Source organism: Drosophila takahashii, chromosome 2L (assembly GCF_030179915.1).
Source record: "Drosophila takahashii strain IR98-3 E-12201 chromosome 2L, DtakHiC1v2, whole genome shotgun sequence".
NCBI classification, from domain to species: Eukaryota; Metazoa; Arthropoda; class Insecta; order Diptera; family Drosophilidae; genus Drosophila; species Drosophila takahashii.
Genome location: NC_091678.1, coordinates 6,198,126 through 6,223,318, shown reverse-complemented (window position 1 = coordinate 6,223,318; position 25,193 = coordinate 6,198,126). Strand labels below are relative to the sequence as shown.

At 35.7% G+C, this 25,193-nt stretch overlaps 1 protein-coding gene across 7 annotated transcripts in view; it reads right to left on the bottom strand.

Annotated features, from left to right (window-relative positions):
- The window catches only part of Wdr62 (WD repeat domain 62), a 66,220-nt gene that overhangs the window by 34,270 nt on the left and 6,757 nt on the right, over positions 1-25,193 (bottom strand). For 3 of the 7 annotated variants that reach the window (XM_070211513.1, XM_070211515.1, XM_017154239.3), the window contains exon 2: positions 6,761-7,160. In XM_070211513.1, coding sequence (XP_070067614.1) covers positions 6,761-6,838 — 78 coding nt within the window. In that variant the 5' untranslated portion in view covers positions 6,839-7,160. Of the gene's footprint in view, positions 1-2,783; positions 3,263-4,890; positions 5,008-6,760; positions 7,161-25,193 lie in introns of those variants that run through there. The other 4 variants (XM_070211516.1, XM_070211517.1, XM_070211511.1 and 1 more) reach the window with 3 other exon arrangements.

Here is a 25,193-nt window from a genome sequence, read left to right as displayed (position 1 = left end):
TTTTTTTTTTTTTTTTTAAGGTTATAATACTAAGGACATTTTTTCGTCCGAATTTTAAATTAAAGTAGTCTTCAAACCTTAAAACGTATGGGAGTTCTGAGTTAAAAGCATACTTTGTGTTTGCGGGCAAGAAAACGGCCCTAATTGTCACAGTCGTCAGGAAAAAATATAAGGTTTAATTGCATTTAGTCAAATTTTAACGTTGTACGTCGCCTTGCGCGATGGCTCTGTGGTGCAGCGGTAGGACGTTAGACTCTAAACCGAGAGGTCGTGGGTTCGATTCTCGCAATGACCAAAAAAAGTAAGTTGTTTTTTCTCCTCATATTTATTTCCCTAATTCGTTTACAAACATGATTTTTCAGTTCTAACGGCTGTGTTGTATAGATCGGGCCCCCCTCCTAACGCAGCTCCCATATAAGCTACACACCAATACAATAATATGCAACGGTCTCCTCCGTCGGTGTTGTTTAACTAAAGCAGTCCCAGTTCCCAGAATATACACGACTAAAATTCATGCTTCCCAAATTCAGTTAAGCATGCTCAAACACGATTTTTTTTAATTTGCATAATTTTTTAGGGCATTTGCCTTTAAAAACAGAAAGTTCGCCCTTACTTTTAGAAAAATACGCCTTAAACTTAGGGCAAATCACCCTAAAAATAGGAAAATATTTCTCAATACAAGAAAAATCACCCTAAATTAAACAAAATTTCCATAGGGATTTTTTAGAAAAATTTTCTAAATACACGGGCGAATCGCCAGCGGATACGATTTATGGGCGATTTTCTAAATCCACGGGCGAAAAGTCAGTTTTTTAGGGCGATTTAGGGTAAAAATTTCTATGAGTGCACCAGCCAACAATGTGAACAATCTTCTCTAAGCAAACATTTAATCTTTCTTTCATCCAAAGCTGACAAATCAATTCCCCCAGCGAATTAAATAAGAATGATTAAACACAGTGGCTCTGAAAAGCAGTTTTCACTTTGTGTGTTCGAAGGCCTTAAAAAGAGAATCGTTTAGGCCATATTTAGAAGAGAAGAAAAGCCGTCTCCGACTAAGAAAGTCGGCTTGATAAATGCTTACAAATCGCCAAACGACACTTTACTTTCTGTGCAGTTAGAAAGTCGTGTTTGCGACTAATAGCGAAATATGATAAACGACAAGACCGACTTGATGAACACTTTCCCAGCGAGCTGAGAGGCTGGTCATTAGAAGAAAACACAGCCGACAAGACAGAAGACTGGCAAGACGACTTTGCATTGGTTTCGTTTTGTTTTGTAGCCAACAGAGAAAAGTAGAACAAAAAAGAGGAAAATCAAGACGAGTTGAGACCGCTTTTCCGCGGACAATCGAGGGACGAGGAAAAGTGGCTGCACATTTTGCTTTCAATTTGCCAAGTAGCCAGCGTAGATAACGTGGCGTATGAGCAATGTGCAAGAAAATCGAGGGGATGGATCATATGGGCCAAAACAATTACGGCTGCAAATGAAGTTGCTGGCTTTCTGCGGGTGGTGGGCGTGGCACCGGGGGAGGCGGCGGTGCAATTATGTCCAGCAGTCGTGTAGAAAGAGGGGAAAAGCAGCATCCATCTGCATACATGGAAAATGCAGGAAAAACTCAACTCCTCCTCACGAGCAAATTTTTTCTGCTCCAAAAAGCTCAAAGCGGCTGTGAAAATGATTTTTCCCAGTTTTCATCTCGTCTCTAAAGCCGCAAGAAAAAACAAAAAATTTAAACTGCAACATTGTTGCCAATAATGAAAACGAAAGGCTAACAGATATCAAAAGGAAAATGTAAATTGCGTGCAAAAATGTTGTTTGATTATCCGCTGATGTGACCTTGAACTTTGGCACCTGAAAAAAGAGGGGAGAACTGGGAAAAAAAAACAGACATCAACTTGTTAAATCAGCTTGCCCCCTCAGCTTTGCTGCTGATTAATTATTGCGCATTACGCAAGTCGAACGTAGAAAAGTTTCAGCCTTTTCTGTTGTAATTCCCCGCCGAGGGAAAAACAAATTAGAAAATTGTTTGCCGCAAATTGCGCCGCGCTGACATTTGCAAAAGTTTTGCTGCGTTTTTTGCCAAACAAGAAAAGTTGCCTTGCATGCGGCTGAAAAATGAAAAACGAACTCAGATAATAATTAGGAGATCATAAAAGGTTGGCCTTATAAAGGTCAGAAGGTAGAAGCCGAATTTTTGAAATAATAGTTTTCAACAAAAAGGGTGTTCTTAACATTGAGAATCGCAGAGTAAGGCTCTGTTCGTACCCTTAGCTTTTTTTAACATTTGCATAGCCATGAAAAATATTTTCGCTTTAAAATTTACATATTTTAAGTCCGAAGAAAATCTGTAACTGTTTTTTGACATATTGGCCAAACAAAAACTCCCCCGAAAGCCGAGGAAAAACTTAAATTGAAATGTCAAGTGCTAAAGTCCCCTTAAGTAAAGCTTCGCTTCACTCCACAAACACTGAACTTTTATTGCCCCACAAAGGGGACATTTGCATCAAAAATAAATGAACGCGTGGAAAATGCACGACATAGGGTAAAAAAGAGGGGGGGTTAAAAACTGGGAAGCATAATTAATGGAAAACAAGCGGCTGCTGCACTCGTGGATCCATTCATGAACAATATGGAGTAATTTATGATGGGGTCGTCGTCAGTCTTTTTTTTTTAGAGCTTTGTTTGGGGGTATGCCATGTTTTCTGTATGTATTTTCTTTTGCCATTTTTTATATTTTTTTTGTTGTCTGATTTTTTTTTTGTTTGCCCATGTTTTGAACTCACTTTTTCGCTGCGCTCGTAATTCGCTGGGAACTTGGGCGAGCCGAAGACCGATGACGGCGATGGGGTTAACGGCGACGCCAGCGGCGACTGCGACTGCGATTGGAGCGCCATGCGCTGGTGGTGCAGCGTGGAAAGCGTCGGCGTCGACGCCGACAGCGACGCCGGGGTCATGATTAAATGCCGCATTATTTCGCCCGATTTTCCACTAATTTTTCTCACTTCTCCACCCGCCTTTCACTACGGCTATTGTTGGTTTTTCGCTCTTTTTGTTTACTTTGTTGCTGCTGCGGCTGCTGCTTTTTATTGCACTCGTCGGCGATTTACATTTCAACAATTACATTGTTTTTTCCGTTTGTTTTGGTCAGCGTTTCGTTGCGATCCGCTTTATTTATTTGATACTATTTTATTTCATTTCGTTTCCAGCGTCTCACTTTATTTCACTGTAAATGTCAATTGCCTTTGTGGGACGCAACATTTTGCTAAAAACAACAGAAATTTAATAAGCTAAATTCAACAGCTGCCGCGGATGTTGACAGAACGGAACAGTCATCATTGCCAAATGGGTTACGTTCTGAATACCAGAAATAATAAAAGTGCTCTTTCACACTAGGTAATTTGTGTGCCGCTCTCTATTTTGTGGTCAGTATAATAATTACAAGCATATAAATGGTACTTGACAAGATTTGTCTTTAAACAAAACTATGCAATTATTTCTTTAAATTGCAAATTATATGCAATCGATTCCCAGTTTTGATTATAATGATCTTGAAGGTGAACTAAAACCTTATTATATTTTAGAATCCCATTTTAAGCTGTTCTATAACTACTAAGCTAAATATTGTTCTCCTCTCTTTAATTTTCCCTTCCAAACTATTTACAATAACTTTTAACACTTTTCGCTACTGCCTCGCAAACGATTAGCGATTCTCTCGCTTTTTCCTCTTTTCTCCTTATCTGACCACTTTAATTGCCTTTATTTTTATCACCTTGGTTCCACACAAATTTGCGTTTCCCCCTTTGGCTTGTCGCTTATCACCTTTTCCCCTGATATTTCAATTCCGACTCTTAATTTTTTTACTTTACTTTTTTTACTGACGTTGTTGAAGCTTATCAGGTGGAAAGAAAGAGGAAGAAAAACTGCAAACAATTACCGAATTTTCTATTTATTTGTTTTGCGTTTATTTTACGTTTGTAGCATTTAATTCGGATAATAAATGAATGTTTAATTACATTTTCAGGCCCCTGTTAAGCAAAATTTGTTGTTTCTTTTTGGTTCACCCTTTTATGGTTCTAATGTTATTTTTCAGCCGTCAAGCATATCAGAAATTTGATAAGCATTTTGCGGAGTAAAAACAAATTTAAAGATAAAATGCGTATACGCCACCGAGACCCCAAGGGAAATTGAAAGTGTTTGCAATTCAAATAGGCGATTTGTATTTTTTAAACAAAATTTCAATTAGTTTTATAATTATGACCTAAATATTTTTAAACTTTTTTATATGTAGCGTATTTTTACTGAAAACATTCTTATTAAAATTTCAACCAAAATACTTTTTTTGAACCCCTGAACATTTTTAATTGTTCTTCATCATTTATTCAAATTTGCATATGGCAGTGATCTAATCACTTAATTAAATTAACCGCAAGAATCTCAAAGCAGTAAATTGACTTGGGTACTTTTTTTTGCGGTTTTTCTTGGCTCTTTTACAGATTATATAACATAATTTCGATCATTAAAACTTGATGGCGTTGGGTTAATTTTTGTTTTTGTTTTGCTTTTTGTTGTCTGCAGTTGGCATCGCAGTCGGCGTCTCTGTCGACCGAATTACACGCACCGAAAATGTACAAAAGAGACAAAAGCAACAACTAACAACATTCGAAGGTCATTTCGCAGTTTTTGGGCAAATTAGAAACATGAAAAGCACACTAAAAAACTAAGTTTAACACGATTTAAGCGGGTCAATTGCAATTTGTTCGCCTGCCAAAATATTACTTTTATTTTGCGATATTTCTAGTTAGCTTTGCTTTTTTTTTGTTTTCCATTGATTAACTTTTCATAATTTTCCGAATTGCACAAACAAATTGCATGCGAATGGGTTGCAAATACCAATACAGATGCAGCCAGGCGAGACGCGAAGAGAGCCGAATTTAAAGAAAAGCGCGAGGAAAATCGCGGAGAGCAGGCAGGAAAATCGCGGCGTTCCAATTGGAATACGAATTGTAACTGAAAGGCGGCGACCAAAGCAAATGAAGCTAAAGCAGCGCAAAGCAAAGTCGGCGGCGCAGGCAGAGAAAAGCTTAAAAGCGGGAGAGGAATGGCGAGAGGAGCGAGAGAGCGCAAGTACAAGCGACTAACGGGGCAGCCCCAAACAGCTGACGATCAACAACAGATCCCCATTCTCTCGAAAAATGTCTGCTGTTTGATTTGCTAAAATTTGGTAATCTAAATCTTTAAAAATATCCTAAAAACTTTACAAAATATTTAGATCGTAACGTATACTTTTCATATGTATCAGTTTCATACTTTCTTTAATATAATATATCTCAAATATTTATATTTTATCCATGGGATCCTGAAATATTAAACCTAGAAGTGATATTAAATTTACCAAATCTTTCTTTAATCCACTTTCTTAAATTTTCTCTCAGTGTACACCCTATTATATTTTCTTCCGAAGAGGTCACCACTTGAAAGCTTTTGCAGAGCGCGAAAGGCTTTCTCTTGCTCTCTTTCTATCGTTTTGTCACTGGATCTCTTTATCTTTGGCGCTCTTTAAAAGACTCATAATTACATTCGATTTTATTTATTATTTAATAGGATTTTCTGTGGGTGGGTGGTGTTTGGTTAGTGGTTTGTCTGTCTGTTTGCTGCGTGCATTGAACTTGACATTAAACAATGCAATTGTTTTGTTTTACTAATTGCTTGATATTCGAGCGCTCTTTAATTGTGGGTTACCTTTGTGGAACCTGAGTTGGGAGACGTGTGGTGGGATGGTTAATGAACCTATTCGCTCGGTGGGTGGTGCGGGGTGGAATGTGGGTCGATGGGGTGACAATCGCTGGATATGATTGATGAGGATTTTTTTGTCAAGATGCTAATTAGCTGGGTGTAACTTTAAGTGAATGATATGTGCAATTATTTGTTTTTTTGCCATCAAGTGTGTTAACAATAATGATGGTACTTATTTTTAAAATTAATTTAAAAAGTTTTTGGTTTTATTAGCTATAAATCTATACATTTTTCTACCACCAACATTTAACAACTTTCTCAACCAACTATTTTCAATTAAAGCCCCCAGACCAAAATAAAAGACTGACAAAAACCAACGCCAACTCATGACCAGTCAGCATTTCAAAAGGAAAATACTTTTTGTGGAATTCCAACAAATTAATCAAATCAAAGACAGATAATAAAAAAAAATTATAACAATCGGAAAAAATATATACTTATAAATGACACAATCCATTCATTCGCGTTGCATTTGTGGGCGAAGTTCGATTGAATGCAGCGAAACTTTCCATTTTTCTCATCGGGCCAAGAAGATAAACAAAAACCGTTCGGAAAACTGGATCACACGCGCTGCAGGCGATCGCTCATTTAAGCGGATTCGACAGTGACAAACTCCCCAACTAAACCATCTTTGGAGCTTCTCACAAACCCATGTTGAGTTCGATGAAAGGCAGAAAAGAAAAGGAGTGGAATATGCCTAAACAAAAGTATTTTACATAAACAAATCTTTGTGGACTTTCATAAAGCATGAATAATAAAGAAATAAAATGGGAAACAATATATTTTTCAGTTTTTTTTAAGGAAGGATAGACGATTTACATAACCTTTATATACTGGGTTACAGTTGCCGTCCACATACCAAATTTGGGGAACGGAACCCACAATAGGTCCTGAGATCCAGGATATATATCAAACCAACTCTTATACTCTTGGGTTACAAAGTGTGTAATGTTGTAAATTTACTCACCCTATCCATTAACTGTTCATCGTTGCGTTTGCGCCTCGCCGGCGCTCTTATAATGCGTCCCACATCTGGAGCGTCCATGATTACTGTGGTTCGACGTTCTCTCTGTCTCTTTCTTGCTCAGTCGGGTTTCGAACCAGCGCAAGTCACTTATACGCGAGCGCTGGTCGGTTGGTGAATCCGCTGAGAGCAGCTTTGAGCATTGAGTTTTTCTCAAAGAATTCGCTTTGAGTTGTGCTCAAAGCTCACAAAATCCACTGCATACTTTTAATGAAAATTTGGCAGCTTTTGTTGTTTTTGTTGTTTTTTATTATGTTTTTATTTTTATGGCAAGTTTAGAATTTTTATTAATTTTTTTGGAAGCATTTGTTGCAATTGGCTTTTGTTTTAGCGGGGCAGCAAGCTGTAAGAGAAGACAGAAAATAATTAGATTTAAAGTAATAAAATATTTTAAAAAACTTCTTGAGAGGAAATTAAATTACTTCACGTTAATACAAATTTAATAAAAACTTTTCCTCACTTAAGCCATTCTAGGGGAAATTGAAAAATGCATTAGTAGGACTCTTTCACCTTTTCCTCGTTTACCTTAAGCACACTTTTCCAGCTGTTGGTGCTTGGCCAACTGCCTTTGCCACCCTCCAACTCTTAGAAACTAAGTTTACCCCCACGATTTTACTTTTTTCCAGTTTTCCGCTGAATAAAATATGATTGAGGTTCAAGGCGACTGAAAGCTTTCAACTGCAACAATGTCAATTTGCTGCCTGAAGAGCTGCGGCTGTTTGTCTCGGGGCTAACTATTCCAGTGTTGGTAAATTGATTTTAACGGTGTGAAGGGAAGCTGCTTATAAAATAGTCAAGAGTTTAGAGGAAAAGCGGAAGGAAACTCGGAGCCATCTAATCAATTTGCCGAGTGGAAAGTGGCTGAAAGATTGGCTAAGTAAGTAAGTGGGATGAGTTTAAGTTCTTCAATAAAAAACTTGTTGGTTAAAGTGTTGCTAAACGTATTACAAGGCAAAAATCGCAACCACAAAGAGATAATCAATGAATAATGTTTAAATCTTTAATTCATTCCCCGTATTCGAAAACAATTAAGTTTAAGACGATAACTACTAAACGCCTAATTAACTTCTGCTACGAGTTTGCTCGGAACCCAAAACACAATCGCAAAGTCAGACAAATCAGTGTGGCAATTAGACAATCTGCAAATCAATTGAATCAACATGGAAGCCAGAGAAGATTCGAAAAGTTCGTCACTTGCCACTATTGACAAATCATTCAAGATGCAGTCGGCTGGAGGGGAAGTTCTGTTCTCCAAAAACGGTTGTCGATTGTCATCCAATAATGGTCGTGTGACGTCTCCAACGAGCCCCATGAATCACAAATCATTCGTAATTCTCACTTATTTGTACATTGCCATCCAGATTGATAAGAGATGTCGTCGTGCAATTTCAAATGATTTCATTAGGGACAAGGTAAGTTTATCTTGGGCTTGCGATAAATGTTAGTGGGTCGATGTGGTTGCGGTTTTACATATACGAATATAGGTATGTGTATATAGGCGGCACTTGGCCAAGTTAATTAAACAACGAAACAAGGAAATACTTGTAATTAATGCGCAAAAAGGTAGCAACAACAAAACAATGACTAAGTGATTACAGATACAAAGCGGGCTACAAAACAACAACAACAAAAATAAACAAGTAGAAGACGTCGGCGAACCCTCAAAACCTCTGCTTGAATGAATCCAAAAAAGTGTGGCGGAAAAGCGTGGAAAAACAGCGGGAAAAATGGCAAACAAAAGAAGAAGATACCAGCAGTCATGAAGTTGAACAATTTTCCTCTCCTAGGTTTTTCTCTATTTTTGGTGTGATGCCGATTGCTGCATTTTCCTTTGCATAATTTGCTGAAAGATGCCAAAGCAGGTGACCAAAAGTTGCGAAAATTCTTTAATTTCCTAACCAAGTTTTCTTTGGCCTGGGAAAACTGAAGAGAAGTCTAAAGAAGGCAAAAGCCATTTAATTTTGGGCAATTTAACGTTTATGGCTCAATGTTTAAAGTTTGCAATTGGGATGAATTAGCGTAAATTCAAACTTAAAGTTAAAATGATGTTTGAATATATAATCCTATATTCACAATTAAGAAACAAACAAATATATAAATATTTATACTACTTCTCAGCTAAATAAAAAAAAAAAACTAAAAAATTCAACTGCTTTAGAAACAGTAGCACACGCCATTAACAAATCACAGATTTTATTAATGCAATCAGCTTTAAATTGACAATATTATCATTTGTTAACTTGTTTAATTGCTCGAGTCAGCTTCGAGGAAAGCGCAAAAAAAAGTGGTCTATAAATAAATGTTAACATATTGACAATAAACAAGTAGTTTATCAAGCAAAACAACAAGATATAAAACGCAAGGGGACCTGCAATGCCCACATATTGAGCTGTTTCTACCTTTTCCCCATATATCTTTTTTTTTAGGATCCTATTGCAAAGTGGAAAGGGGAAAACTCGAGTCAGCTTCCATTCCGCGCAACTTTTCAGCACATCTCGCCCACTTTTTACACGAAGCAATTAAATTATGTATTATCTTTGGATTGGCTTTCAGTTCAAATCAAGTTGTAAATCGATTAGGGGGACTGCCGCCGCTTTTCTTCTTTGTTTTTCTTTCGTATACAGTGACCGTCATAAATAAATGCAGTCGACGACAGTTTTGAGTGATTTATGCGACAGTTTTCCCAGGCAATTGGATTTTTTTTATAATTTTTATTTCCTATTTTTCTTTCTATTGATTAGATAGACGAGGAACTGGAACATGTTGGGCGGATTTTTATCTCTGACCATCGCTCCTCTAAAATATTTTTTTTATTTTTTGCAGTTATTATTGTCAGAGCGTTGAGAACAAGTTTTATTTCATCTTTTTGTTGTCGGCTGCTGGCTTTTTTTCTCGCTTCTTGTGAGTCAATTGACCCAAATTGTTGGGCTCTGGCCTTTGTGTCTGAATCGACTTGGGCAGCCTCTCTTGTTGTAGCAGACGTGTCGTTTTCGCTGTTCTCAGATTGGCCCCAAAATACCCTGTAGTTAAGGGGGTTTTGGGGAAACTTAAAAATGACTATCGAAAAATTAAAAAAATAAAATTGGATTTTATAGATTGCAAATAAACACTTGAAATACTTTTAGAGCAATCATTTTTTGGGAAAGAAAACCATATGAAATTTAAAACTCTTATATTTTAATAGATTATGCATTTAAAAATATATCTTTTATAATTGTTTTATCATCTTAAACTTAGGGCATCTTAAATTCCATACACTCAATCAAAGCTCTTTACATGTTTTTCCCTCAGTTTCCTGTTCTTTTGTTTTTAGTGGGACGTCTTAAAACGAAAGGCAGTTGAACTTTGCCAAAATGATCAGCTGAAAAGCTGAAGAGGTTGGGCATGTGGCCGCAAATAACTCTTATCTGATTTGATGAGATACAAGCTCGGCTTAACTTAATACTAATGAACTAACTTAATGAATGTTTAATTTTGATTTATGAAGAATGTTAAGAAACATTCAGTGAAATTTTGGAATTGTAAATTTTTAACGAATTCTTTAAATCTTTGCCAATTTCCAGTTATCTTCTAAATTAAAAAAAAAATAATATAAACTAAAAGATAATATAAACTTTTGCCATGCTTCACTAAATGTTCCATCTCGAATTTAAAATATTCCAGCCATTTTGTGGAATTAAATCATTAAATCCATTTACGACAAATGAATCAAAAAAATTCAAGGGCAAAGCACATTTGTTTGCATTTGCCTCATCTACGAAATTGTGTTTGCACAAATTTTGAGCTGAGTCTGCACTTTATCCCAACATTTTATGGATCATTTAGCAAATGAAGAGGAGAGGAGGCACCCAAAAAGAAAACCGAAAGCCAAGCATCGTGAAAAATATTGCAAACTTTGGTTAAATTCATTTTGAGGCCTTTGACTTTTTTCGTGAGTGCGAAACGAGTTCAATGAATTTCTGTGTCAACAGCTTGCAAGTTTTAATTTATTTCGCCGCTTTTTGATGACTCGATTTAGGCATTCGATGAACCCAAAAGCTAAATTTAGTGATGTGGAAATTTTTTACAACTATTTTCCTTATTATCGGAAAAATGATCTAAAGAATCAGCAGGACAGAAACAGCTGGCTCTTAACGCTTCAAAAGACTCATTAATGATTGGTTTTATGTAAATATAATATTAAATTTAATTTAATAGATTTTAACATAGTTGTATGAGATAATTTATTTTAATTTGCGAATTTTTTTATTACCCCCTGCAACTTACACAATTTTTCAGCTTTTATTTATTTATTGAACTTGAACTTGTAATAAAAATGTATTTTTTATTAATTTAGTACGGCTGGCTATGGTATTAGCGATAGAAAAGCAAACTAATTAAAAAATTGAGCGCGGCTTAACTCGTTAAAAATTTAATGATAAATTTAATTTATTTAATTTAATACTTGCTTAGTAAAAAATTCGCAATTAACACTTTTACTACTGAAAATTTTAAATAAATTTTATGCACTTAAAATTACCATTTTCTCTCATTATCTTTTTAGCTTGATGTAATTAAAATATAAATTCACCAGCCTCAACCAAAAAAACGCCCACTAAACAAATAGTTTACGAGAGGGAGTAGTTTCAAGGGGGTTTTGTTGGGAGGGGCCTGATGGCAGAAAAGCAATAAAAAAAAGGCGCCTCAAAAGGGGCAGCACATGAAAATGAAATCCAAGTCGCTAGAGCTAAATTTTCAACTGGAACAGAGCTCAAAAATGAAGCTGGAAAATCGAGGAGATATTGCACATTGCACGCTGCGCGTTTTATTTTCTTCGACGCCTCAAGTGTTAATAAAATGTTACAGTTAAGTTGCCATGAGAGGCGTCGAAGGGGGCGTGGCACCGTATCCACCGTATGTGGTAAACATTTTTGCAAATGGAATGCAAAATGAATTGCAACCAAATGGAGTTGTTGCCGCTGCAGATGATATTACAGCTGTTGTTGTTGTTGCGCAAGATGATTGCAATTCCATTTCCAATGATTGGCAAACAGCATCCCCAGGGGCGTAGAGCATTAGGGGGCGGGGCCAGGGACTGAAGGGTGTGAAGGCAACCCGTCTTGGATAAAGAAAAAAAAACTTTAGTTAAGGCCCAGCACATGCAACATCTAAGGCAACAGCTACGAAAACCGACTGCAAAAATTTGCATGATGTGCTTGCCATATGCAAAATATTTGTAAGGCACTGGAAAAAATTTATTTGGAAGTAACAAATACTAGGAAATAAAAATACAATCACTTTGAAATATTAAAGACTTTAAATTCAATTTAAAAACATTTTATTTTTTTTAAAACATTTTTAAATGTATTTTTTAAAAGAACGTATTTTTTAAATATTTTTTAAGAGCACTTTAAGTGTAGACTTTTTTGGATTTCTTATTTTATTTTTCTAAGTGTAATACATAAATTATAACGCTTTTGGCATAAGGTGTTGTCTAGGGAAAAACAGCTAGAGATCTCTTTAAGTAAAGAAAAACCGAAAAATTTAAATAAACATGTGGAAAAAGCGCGATAAAGGCCATAAGAAGGGGATAAGTGGAGAAATAATTCCAAGCGAGACAATGAGGCTGCTGAAACGAACGCAATGCAAAAATTTACACGGAAGTCAAACGGAGAGGAAAACAACGAAAATGAATTTCAAAATCGCGATGAAAATGGTTTTCCAATTTTCTGTGGACCTGTGAATCTCCGCGAAAAAAGTGCAAGAAAAACCCAAAGCAAACTGAAAAGTGAGATCAAGTTAAATAAGCGTTAAATTGCCCGACTGCAATTGCATATGGAAAACAATAAAAGCTGTGAAATGGTTTAGGGCTTGTTAAGAGCAGCCCACTAAACACTCAAAAAACATTAGCATACAAAATTAACAGGCGGCGGGGAAAACCTGAAACCGAGTTCAACGACCCCAACGAAAAGAAATCCCTCATCTTGGGCATAATGAAGAAAATCTCCGCAATTGACGCAACATTTCTGCACACACTTGAGACACAAAGCCACTAAAAAGAACATAATGAAAAGCAAACTTAAATAATAAAAACATAAGAAAAAAGAAAGAAGGTAAAAACTTCGCACACATTAACTAACAATGGGAAGCAACGAACTGTCCTATAAAGCTTAAACAAAGGCAAGAAAAAGAAAAGGAATTATAAATATAACTACTCTATCGTTCTATGAAAAATGGCGTCACTACAATCGTCGTCCGATTTCCAGCTATCAAAAGCGTTAATTATACATATATAGTATAGCCTTTAGTTATCAGCGTGCAAAAATAAAACGACTGTAAGCTGATATGGGAAGGGAAACCACTGAAGAATCGAACGGTAAAAATCCAAGATGTGTCATGAGGCCTCGAAATCTCTTGTTTATTTCGCTGGCGCCTCTGGCTTCTTTTATTGTTTACCTGTCTCTTGAAGAAGTTGTTCTTTTCTTTTCCCTTGTTTTCTTTCTTGTCTCGAGCCATCAACAGTTATCAACTGGTGGCAATAAACATGTATATTTGATGGTTCGATTATGACATAGATGTTGAACAAGTCTGTTGACAAGGCGTTAGATTGGAGAACCTTTCTGGGGAGGATCGATTTATACATTGCTTTGACAGCCCGATGAGATCATATTTTTTTAAGAGCTCAAATTGGCACGTTAGCTCACTCAAAGAACATATATCTTCAATATGATCTTGACCCAAATGTATGCGATTATATTTTGGCAGATGGCTGAACATTATCATTATTTTTAATGGGTTATATACTACGTGGGTTCATCAGAAGCTGACCTTAAATCATCGATTTATAATGATTAATTATAAAATTGCATGTTCATATTCACTGATCTTCAAGTGCATCAATTGATTGCGAATATTATTATTTCAGACATAATTATTAAGAAATATTATATTATATTGAAATAAACAAAATTACCTGTTACAATATAAATTTAAGTAATTTTTAAAATTTTATAATAATTTTTTAAACATAGTTCTAAGCACCTTGAGTTAGACCTTGAAGCATCTAACAGTTGACAGACTGCATTATTATTTAAGCTTGAGCAAAGTGCGTGCTTGTTTCAGCTGATCACACAAAAGTTAGTTAAGTGCGATCTCAACTGAAGTTAACCAACCTTAAGTTCTCTAGCAATGATCAGAATCAACTGAACTTTAGTCAACTACAAAATGCTCATAAATATGAGATAAGAACATAAAAGTTATAATGGTTATTTTAAATCAACAACTGATAAGATATATGTGACAAATTTTAGTGAAAGTGTTAATAGCTAGTTTGATTATCTCTAAAATGTTTTAAAAACACTTCTACCTGGAAGCTTTCGACAAAGAGATGTCTAATCCAACACTTGACAACATTCAATGGGGGAAATGGAAAATCAACAGACCTCATCAGCATGCTGCAGCTTTCATTCAAATCCAATTTAGAATTCAAGTCAAGAAAAGTGTAATTAATATGCCGAGAAAAGAGCCGACTTCTGGTTTTGCTGGCAGGTTGCACACGTCAATGGCAGGCCCAGAATCCCCAGATTCAGATTCAGATTCGTATTCGGAACCGAGCTGACAGACAGCCTCATATCATATCAAATAACCTTCGTGTGGAAACAAACAGAAACCGGTTGCCTGCACTCTGCTTATATAAAATTAGACACACTACATGATGGGAGAGGGTTATGTGGTCGCGTAATAAAATTAGAAAATGGAAAATGCAGGGGGGTCTTTGGGCCCCCGGGAGGAGGAAGTGCCTGCCACCCATCAACCCAGCAACACAGCAACCCACCAACGGAGCTGCAACAGAGCGGAAACCGTTCGCTTGGCTCTCAGCTGTTAGTTGTTAGCTGTTAGCTGTCGGCCGATGGCAAATCTCAAATGGCTGGCCATTTCTTGACACTTGACAAACTTGGTTAAGGGGTATTTACTGGGTAGATTGAGCAGCGAGATATTTAACAAGGTTTCAGGCAGCAGAAATTGCATTTACACCAACTACATTTTCCCAGCAATAAAAAATATTTAATGAAATACAAAAGACCAGAAACTGTAAACCGTTTTTAAATTGGTTTTTATACATTCTTAAAACCTTCAAAATATTTTGGGTATTATAAATAAAGATCTTGACTAAATTACTTAAAATAGAACATTGAATTTTATGGCCAAATCATTTTAATTATGGGAAAATACTGAAGTTTAGTACATTTGCAAATGAATAGATATAAAAGCATTCAAGTTGCTGCACTGAATAATTTTTATTATTGCTAGGACTATAACCAATTTCATTTAATTACCAATCGCAAAAACTATAAATTATCATTTAAAACCACACATTTTTTCACAACCTTTAAAAAATTATAAAAAAGACGTTATTTAAAATTTCGTATTATATCTAGGGTATCTAAGTGCTTAGCACTTCAATTCTCCCCTTATTTAATTATACAAATACATCAACGACTGGCAAATAATTACGAGTATCAACACCCACTGACGGCGAACTCTTATCGACAGAAACCAGGCTGCCGGTTCGCGCCCACAGGGGGCGTGTTTGTCGCTGTAGTCGCCTATCAGCTCATTAAGTCGTCTATGTCTAGGGTAAAAAAAGTGATTTCCAGGCGTAACAATTGCTAATGCAGCAAAACGCCGAATGGGCCACTTCATTAGCATTGTCAAGCCAACCGCAAAATGACTCAACTTAACTGAAATTTCAGCTCGGAGAACAGAAATGGGAAATAAGTCAAGATCAAGATTCTTCGGGCCTTCACTCGTAATCTCCTCAACTTGATGGATGTGTCTTTCTGTGTGGGCCCCGTGAAACCGACAAAAAAGAAACAAAAAATCCACTTAAAAGCATACATAAATATCAATTAAACGTTTGGCCACTGAACTTTTGTTTGACTTACAAAACCGTTCAAGTTTAAGTAATTTCTGAACCATGAAAAGTCATTCAACATTCAACCGAAGGTCATTGTCTTGGGGGGATATTCATGGATTTTTGGGTCAACAATTGGGTAAGCTTTCCCCCAACACTAATTAAATGTCACAGCAAGTTAAACATAATTTTAGCCCAGCAATTGTGCAATTGTCGCTGGAAAGTTATGCCGAAGTTAACCCAGTTTTTCGGCCTGTTAGCTTTAATTTGCAAACGAAACCGAAAAAAATGGGGAAACGGGTTACATAGAACACAAGTTTCGACTTCATGACATTCCAATTTGCATAGGTGAGTGAAAACCACAAAAAAAAGAGGAGAATTATTTTATTATTTTTTGACAATTCGATGAACAGAACGGTAAAGAAAGAAAGCGAACCTTGAGTCCAGGAAACGGAATAATGACACTAAAAAATTGCTCAAGTGAGTCATTAAGCTGGCTGCGAAGTCTCGTTTCCCTGTCTCTTTCTTCTGGTCTCTCGCCGTCTCTTTTCCTTTGTGGAAGCAGCCATAAAGGAAGCTATCCACACACACCTCAACGGAACTCAAGGGGCAAGGGCAAACACCTTGAAGAAAACAGGAGAAATACAAAAAAAATGTGCACAACTGCATTTCCTTTGGTTCTTTGTGTGTGGCATAAAAAACACTTCTTGGCCAAAAGGAATTTCGAGGAGCCATAAAGGATTTCCTTTGTTCTGCTTCGTGATGACGTAAAACGGGTCAAGAAGAGAGTGAGTTATCATTAAAATTCAAGCGAGTTTATACTTGACAAGAGCCCTAAGATCGTTATGCATAAATTTATTATTATTTAAATAAGGAAGAGCTAACCAATTATGCCAATAAATATAGTTGTTCAACTAGTTGGGAAAACAAAATCTTAGGTGTTATTCTGAAACTATATTCTAAAAGCGGTCCTGAATAAATTAAGAACCCAGCAAACACCGCAAAACTACCACGCATAAAGAGTAAACAGTTTTAGTGGTATTCCCTTCCATTACCCAACACTCCCACTTTCTAACATCTCTGTAATTTTTCCACCATCGTTTCTTACATTGTTTACCTTAGCTAGTTTGGCAGGAAGCAGCCACACTGACGATTTTGGCCAACCAAAAATATGCAGACAACAAAGACTAAAGGTTTTCCAAGGATCACTGAGGAAAACTATTACCAAAAGAGCTTGGAAAAAATATTAAATAAAGATTGTAATAAAAATATATTTTTAAAGATTAATTATATATCAAATTATAATTTAAAGACAACGTTTGAACTAAAACTGGATATTATTTTAATATTAAGTTTTGATAGAAAAGAGAGGAATATTTTTTGTGTAGACTCCCTCTTCTTCGCCAGTCTGCAAAACTTTGGGAGGGTAAAAAAGGAAAGCGAGGGAAAATCTACCTGCGGGGGCGTTGTCAGCATTGCCAGACGTTTTCCAACCACAGCGGGAATGGCGGTTTGGGGGAAATGCGTCGAAGAAAAGCGACAACTAACTACGGCTGACAGTGGCTTGGGCTAAATTGAGTTGGCATTAGTCAAGCCAAACAGAACTCACTGAAATGGGGATTGTCTGGGGCGAAGAAGCACCTCAAGAGCGAAGAAAATCATAGGTAAGAAACTTTGAGCTGCCCCCTCATTCTCTGTTTGCTAAGTATATCAAATTTTTTCCAGCTACGTGTGCCGCTTCTCACGCTCCAGCTTTAGTTCATCGGAACAGATGTTGGCAAAAATATTTCTCGTCGTATATATATATTTTTTTCTTTTTCAACTTTTTTACTCATTTTTTTTCTTTTGCCCAACTGCAACATTTGTTGAGCAGACAAACTCGCCATATTATTCGGTAAATTCACATGTCAGAAAAGTATAGGAATGAGAGTTCAAAGTGTATATATAAACCAATATGTTGTTATTTTTTCGTCTGCTGGAAAAGACAGAAAAGAGGAGGGTATTTTGGCTCTAAAATGATGTGCAAATTCCCTGAAGGAATTGTCTGGACAGTTGGCAAAGTCAGCTATGGTCAGTCAGTAAAATGAAGTGTGAATGGAATTCCAAAAATCTTGGGATAGATAAATAGAGAAAATAAAAGAATTTTAGAAGAATGGTTTGGCGCCCAAGTCAAGTCAGAAATGTAGATTAATGATTGATCTTAAATGCGGAATTTACTCTAGATAAATAAATAATAATAAAGCGAACAGCAAAAAAGCATAACAAATAAATTACGTTATCAGAAAAATCATAACAAGCTTTTGCAATTAGGTCGATTGAGTCAGGAAATTCCTAAACAAATTGTTTGCATTGCTGCCCTCAAAAATCATTGACAATAAATCAAGCTAAACCTGAGACAATTTAAGGAACAAACAAAAACCAGGCAAAACTACCAAGCTGTCTGGGCAGAAAACCAGGTAATAAACAATCAAAGCCGGCAAAAATTGAAATTCGAGACCAAACAAGTTTTTCTGTTACTTTGGGGGGATCGTTCAATCGTCGAAGTAAATAAACAAAAAAGCCACGTACCAAAATGCAATGCAACACAGCAACAAAAGTAACAGCCAACGAATGTGGAATAATTTAAGTCGCGCCGAGAGCGAGCATAAAACGCAGTCAAACAGTCAAATGCCATTTCCGACTGCAGTCAGACATGAAAAAAAAACAACAGAGACAACTACCGCAGCAATAGTAACAGCAGCAATAACAATACCTACAACAGCAATAAAAGTCACAACTACAGTACAACATCGAAAAGTTTAAGTACATAGAGATGTTACTTACTTATTCCAATAAGAAGAAAAAGAAAAGTTTCTTTACAAGCCCTTTAAAACGGTCTTTATAGAAATCATCAATACATTAATTAAATTTTTTACAAAATAACAACTTTATAGATCAATCTTATTATATTATTGCGAGTTTTCAAAATCAGAATCTCAGAATCTCCAAGATATAATATTTCTGTATTTTATAGAAATCGTTTTCAAAGCCTTACTGTAGAAATACCAAACAGTCAAGTCAGTTGCAAACTGAAAACTCGGGCCAGTTAAGAGCACGTGGCTCCCCAGACGGAAGCCAGTGACCAACAACAAGGCATGGGTGTGCCAAAGGGGGAGGAGTTATGGGAGGGGGAAGGTAGGTGGTATGGGGTTTACTGCAGCCTATGTCTGGCCAACTCGGTCTGGTCTAAATACTCAGTGGAACGAACTAAGCGACGTGTTTTATGTGCGTTCTTTGGTATTTATGGAGTTGCATGTTCAACCGAAGACAGTTTGGGCATATGTTTATTATTTTTTATGTGCTTTTTTTTTTCGGTGGTTAGTGCTGCTCCTTGTTGTGGGAGTCGTTGTTGGGGACACCTGGGGGAGACCCAGACCACTGGGTAATTTTTCTAAGTGCAACGCTTACATTCTTCCCCCATCGAAGGTGCGCCCACATGAAAATGGAGGGAGGGGAAAAAAAAAAACACCTCCACACACCTAAAAACCAGCGCATATCATGGCTAATTTGGATGGTTGTGGCGGTGGTGTAGCCACCTGGAACCAGAAGTGGAGCACTCAACTCTGCGGGGGTTGTCCTGAGAATCGTAAAATATACCAAATAACTCTATTTGCAGGAGTTTGGGTGGTGATATTTAAAGATACTCTTTAAAAACGGCATTAAAAATAAGTCATCTTTAGACAGGATATTAAAATTGCATTTCTTAATTATGTAATTGATTTCTAAAACAAACATAAAATTATTTGTTTCGTTAAAAACTATTAAAATTTGTAAATATGCCTGCTATTAAACAAAAATAAAATTATTTTTTCCCTTTTTATTTTTATACTTTTAAATATGTAAAAATTTTATTTTAAATATTCCTTAATGCTTTCCCATAATCATATATTTTCCTTTCCCGTTTTATCAACAAATTTCTAGCTAAACGCCCCACAAAAAAACAGAGCATTCAAAGTATAAACAGCCAAGTGCATTAGTTCTTTTTCGGCTTATTTTGACTATAATTAAACAAGCAGCTAAACGATGGGCGTTGCCTGATATGAGATTCGTTTTTGTGCTGGTACCTCTGTGGGCCATTAACTTGCCTTGACTCTTTGACTTGAAGTTGATAGAAGACTTTGTTTATTACCTGCAAAGATAAGAGTAAAAACAGGTTGAAAATTAATAACAAAAGCATTGGGACATACAATAGACATCATTAAAGCGATTAAATATTTGCACAGAGCTATCGTAATAGGGAATATATAGAGTAAACAAGTCATGGTGTGTATGAAACATACTCTCCTACAATAAAAATCCACTGGGGAGCTATTCACATCTGTTCCTATCTCCCTCTCTCCGTCGCCCAGCGGCTATCTCTTTCTGCTCGTGCGAATTAACCCACTTTTGTTGGCCCATTCGCAGCCCCATCAACACAACTGCCAACGAATTTATGATTATGAAATCGAAAACGGTTTTTATTTAATTTAATTTCATCGCATTTGTTTACCATTTGCTTTGGCCCACATGAAAAAACCATTTGTTTTAATTGTTTCAAGCGGAAATATTGCAATATTGTGTTTTATTTGCAAATACAATTGATTATAGATTGGGTTTTGAGTTTATTTGTACAGTATTGGGGTAAAATAAATCTTCATTTCAAATATTAAATATTGATATTTGCCAAATGCCCTAAATCTGTAATCCTTATTTGTATTCTAAATATATAAAACATGGGAAATGATGACCTAAAATATATTTCTTTGTTATTGGTATGATATTATTATTTACTGATTTTTAGTATATAAATTTTATGATATTATTTTTTTTCCTTTTTGAATAATTTATTTAAAAGTTGGTAACATTATTAATATTTAATTTGTTTATTAAACAATTTTATTTTATATAAATTTTAAGAGTTTTAAGTCATTTAACTTTTCTAGAACTCAATTTCCAAAGACATTCTTACTTTCAAAACCGTTCTTGCTCTCCGCTAGACTAGAAAACCGCCAAACCAACTCGATTACAAGCCTAGACTCTTAGACCCTCCCCTCTTACTTTCTCTATCTAAACCACTGCTGTTTTTACCTTTCCCCTTGCCATTTCGTTTACCTCTCCATATATCTAAAAACAATAATTGACAGATTCCCAGACTTCTAACAAGGAAGCGGCTATCGCAATGACTTTCAAACTTCGACACTGACCTCGGCAATGCCAAAAATCATGAAAAAATGCCACTCAGATACGACTCGACTCGTTCCATTGGGTTCCGAATCCCCCTTCCATAAAACCAACGACTTTGACTTTCTAAGGCAATTTACGTTTGTTGAGGTTTTATGGCTAGAAAGTCCACTTCGATCATAGAGTTGTAGAAAAATTCATAAGCATAAGCAAGCGAAAATGGTTTTGTGTCCGTTTAGCGGGCCAATAAAAATGTGCAACCTGTCTGTGGATTTTTTTTGTTGATTTTTTTCTTGCCGTGTATTTGTGTGCACATGCATTATTAATGCCTCCGACAATTGCAACTGCATTTGGCCATGTGGCAAGGCATCGTCGCATTGTTTATAACTGTAATTTGCCACAGACAACTGAGAAAACTTTTTAGCCGGAATGTGTGAAATTTCCAAACTGCCGGCGCAGTTTAGTCATAGTTATAGTTATAGTAACACTCTTGGCACCGACAAACATCTGGCCGTGTGCAGATAAGACCCTAATTGCATTCCCCCGAAAATGCGCAGAAGGACGGGTTTAATTTATTAGTTCGGACAGCAGTCGGGTTATTTATGACACCCACTGTCGGCTTGCATAATCAAATGCCAATTTACGATTGGGCGCCACTGTGTTGATTGCCAATTGAAAGTGTAGTTTTACACGTGTGAAAAGCTCAATTAGGTAAGTATTAATTGAAATGAGGTGTAAAATACATGGACAAGTTGAGGTAATAAATATGAGAAAAGTGGTAAATACTATTTTTAAAGCAATAAGTTAGCAAAGCGGTTAATTTAGTTTTAGTGTTAATAAAAAGTCTACAAAACAATAATAGTTTTTGGAAAAATTTTAAAATACATTTGAACAAGTTTGTGTTTTTTTTTAAACTTTAAATTTGATTTTTAAAATAGTAAGTAATGAAATAAATCAATTCTAGCCACTACTATTTTTTTTATCACCACTTAAAAAACTTTAATGAAATTGCCCATGATCAACCCAAATATAGAGTATACAAAATATTTGCTATTTATTTCCCACCAAACACTTACCTTGCCACAACGGAAATGTTTAGACTTTTGTTACTCACATCTAATGGCAAGGCAAAATTATTAACACATAGATATATCTATAGATGGCTAAAAAAGCAAACGAATGTCGAAGTCAAGGAAAAGTTAAGGAAAAACTTATACATGTGTCCAGCCAAAATATTTGATGCGTATAAATAATGAATTTGTATTTGGCAAATAAATTGTCCGATATGGAATTAATGCCAATTCGACACGCAAGCCAGCCAAAAACTTTTAGTCTGATTGAACAATATAATATTATTGAAAGGAATGGCCGAACAAAATGAGAGGGAATGAATGGGGTACTGAATGAGTGTTTCCATATGTTGGCAAATTTAAGAAATGAATAATATGTTGTGATATAATTTCTTAAAGATTGCATAAGAAATACTGGGAATTTTACAGATAAGGAATAATACATTTAATAAACAAATTAAATATATTAGATCCTAAATAAATAGTTTTTGTTTGAAATTTAATAATCAAGCATAAAAATGTGCCTTTAAATTTCTTTAAATATTTAATTTGTCACGCATAATTTTTAGAAAACTTTCGCTTTAAGTTTAGTGAGAAAGATGGATAGAAAGTACCATCGACCCCAAGAAGATCAAGATATATCCATGTGACCAGACCAAATCGATTGAACTGAAAGTTCGTCACGTTTGCTCACTTCAAATCGTATCAATGGAATGCCAAAGATCGCAGTCATGTGTTTTTTGTTTGAAATGCTTTCGAGGGTCGTTTGTTCACTTTTACTCACAAAAAGCCGAAACGCATAAATAACCAGCAACGGTCATTGGCGATGATTTGGATGATGACAATGACGGACCGCTAATCATACTTTAAACATTACAACAATATAGCACCCAACCCAAGCAAAATCGACGAAACGTGCGCTTCATTAATATGTGAAAATAATAATGCGCCTTGGAGGCGACACAAAAAAAGCAAAATATCAGGCACAAAAAGCATAACTTAAATAAATGTTGTCGACAAGTAAAAGTCAAAAGCATTTAACGAGGCGCAACCAATGATAGGAGAAATTTTGAAAAGGGGGAGGTGTAGAAAAGTGAGGCTATTATGAAATTAAATTAAATATTTTAACAAGTATTCATAAAATTAAAAGTTGTATTTTTATAGATCATAATATAAATTACCTACTGCTCTTTGTAAATAAAAAAAAAATCATCTTGCTTACAAACTTATTCTTACTGTTTTATAGTTTACTTTAAAAAAAAATCCTTTTATCTTAACTTTTCAACAGTTCCAACTTGACCACATCCAATCGGAACTTTCTTTTTACAAAGAAGAAAATGTAACTCGAATTATAATTGATAAGCGAGCAACTAAGGCGACTTTCATTGCGATTAGAAAACCGAAAAGGCGAAGTGGAGTAAAAGTCGAGCCAGTTGGGTGAGGGAAAAAGCATTTAGTTGAGCGGTAATCGACTCTAATTGCGGTCCGGCTTTCGTGGGTTAAAGGTGTGCTGCCAATTAGCCAAAGCAAAGTGCGATTACTTTTGGGGGCCAATAAAATACGAAGGTTGGAAAAGCACGCGAGCTGCCATTTTCCCATTTCTATCTGCATTTATCTATATCTTTTAATTAAATGTCTGAGGTGCAGTGACCCGAATTAATTAAACAAATTTACCGACGGCTCGGTTCGGATTGAAAAGCAATTCATTTTAAGTGAAGTGCGGATAAAGTGTTTATTTTCCTTAATTTTTTTTGGGGCTAGTTTCAAGTGGCTCGTTGAGTAATCGGATAATCTTTAAACATTTAAATATAGAACAAACTTTTCACACTTGTTGTTATTTTTCTTCTTTTACAGCTCTCAAGAAAATGAAAGGTAAACAACAGGGGGGAAAATGTTTTTTGAAGGGCAAACGTTTTGGGAAATTTATTTGGATTTTGATCTGCTTCGCTCGAGAACTTTAATCCGCTTGAAGTTTTTTATATTTTTAACTATTTTTGGCAAACATTTTTTCTCTAACCTTTCGCACTCTATTAAATGACTGACAGCACAAAGTTCAATAAACTCCCAAAAAATGAGGTACTACTTTTGTTTTATTTCCGCTTTTCTCATTTTTCATTGAGTTTTTTTTTGTTGTTTCTTTGTTGGTAGAAATTTAAATTGGCGTAACAAGACACACAAAAAAACTACAATCAAATGGAAGGAGATCAACGGCTACAATAGGGAAATATTGTGTATAGGGGTCAAGTTGAATTACTGAACAATAGCGATTCGAAATGAGACAGAGAAGGAAGGAGATAAAGGGTGGGGTATTCCGTTTGTTCCAATTCATTTGGCAAGAACAAACAGAAAAAATAGAACGTTATAGACAAAGAAGAGGAAGAAGAAATGCCATTCAATAAATTCGACAATTTTTACAGTTGGTAGTTTCATTCTCTGACATCATAACCCCATAAAAACCACACTTCCTATGCTGAGTTTAATTCTGGAAAACAAAAGAGGCCCACAAATGTTAGTATACTTGTCCGTACATTTGTCCGTATAGTGAAAAACATTTTCTAACTCGAAGTTGAAATAACAATACAATATCATTGAACATCATTTGTAATATAATGCTATGGTGTTTTTTTATTTTAAATTAATTCATTTTTACGAGTTAAAGCGCCATATTAGATTTAAATTTCTAATGATTTTTTCCTTTGATACTTTCTGATCGAAGTTTCATCAAAGCGATATCTTGCTTTCCCAAAAATTAAAATTTCGCTGCCTTTCGCTCTCGCTATCGTGCCACTTTTACGTATATCTGCTAGTTTTCAGACTTGTCGTTTTGGCTGTATCTTATCTTTCCGCGTCTGACCCAACTGACTTTTTCCGTCTAATGACAATAAACACGCGCTCATTCACACAGATACCCACATTCACGCACTCGTGGAGTCAATTGTGTTGACCATGGCCAACAGATATTCAACATTCAATCATATTTGCTGACCCTCGCAGATTTTTATTTATTTGCCATTACCTCCCAGCCTTATTTTTTTTTTTTTGCAATTAGACGCACACACTTCCCTCTTAGTTTTGCCTCTCTTTGGTTTATTGCCGATTTTGCCTTGTGCCGCATTTTCTTTTTCTTTCCTATCTCTTTCGATTTTTCCCAGAGCTTTTCGCTTAATTAGTTTTTTTTGTATTGATTTTTTGCCATGCATGAGTTTTTTTCTTT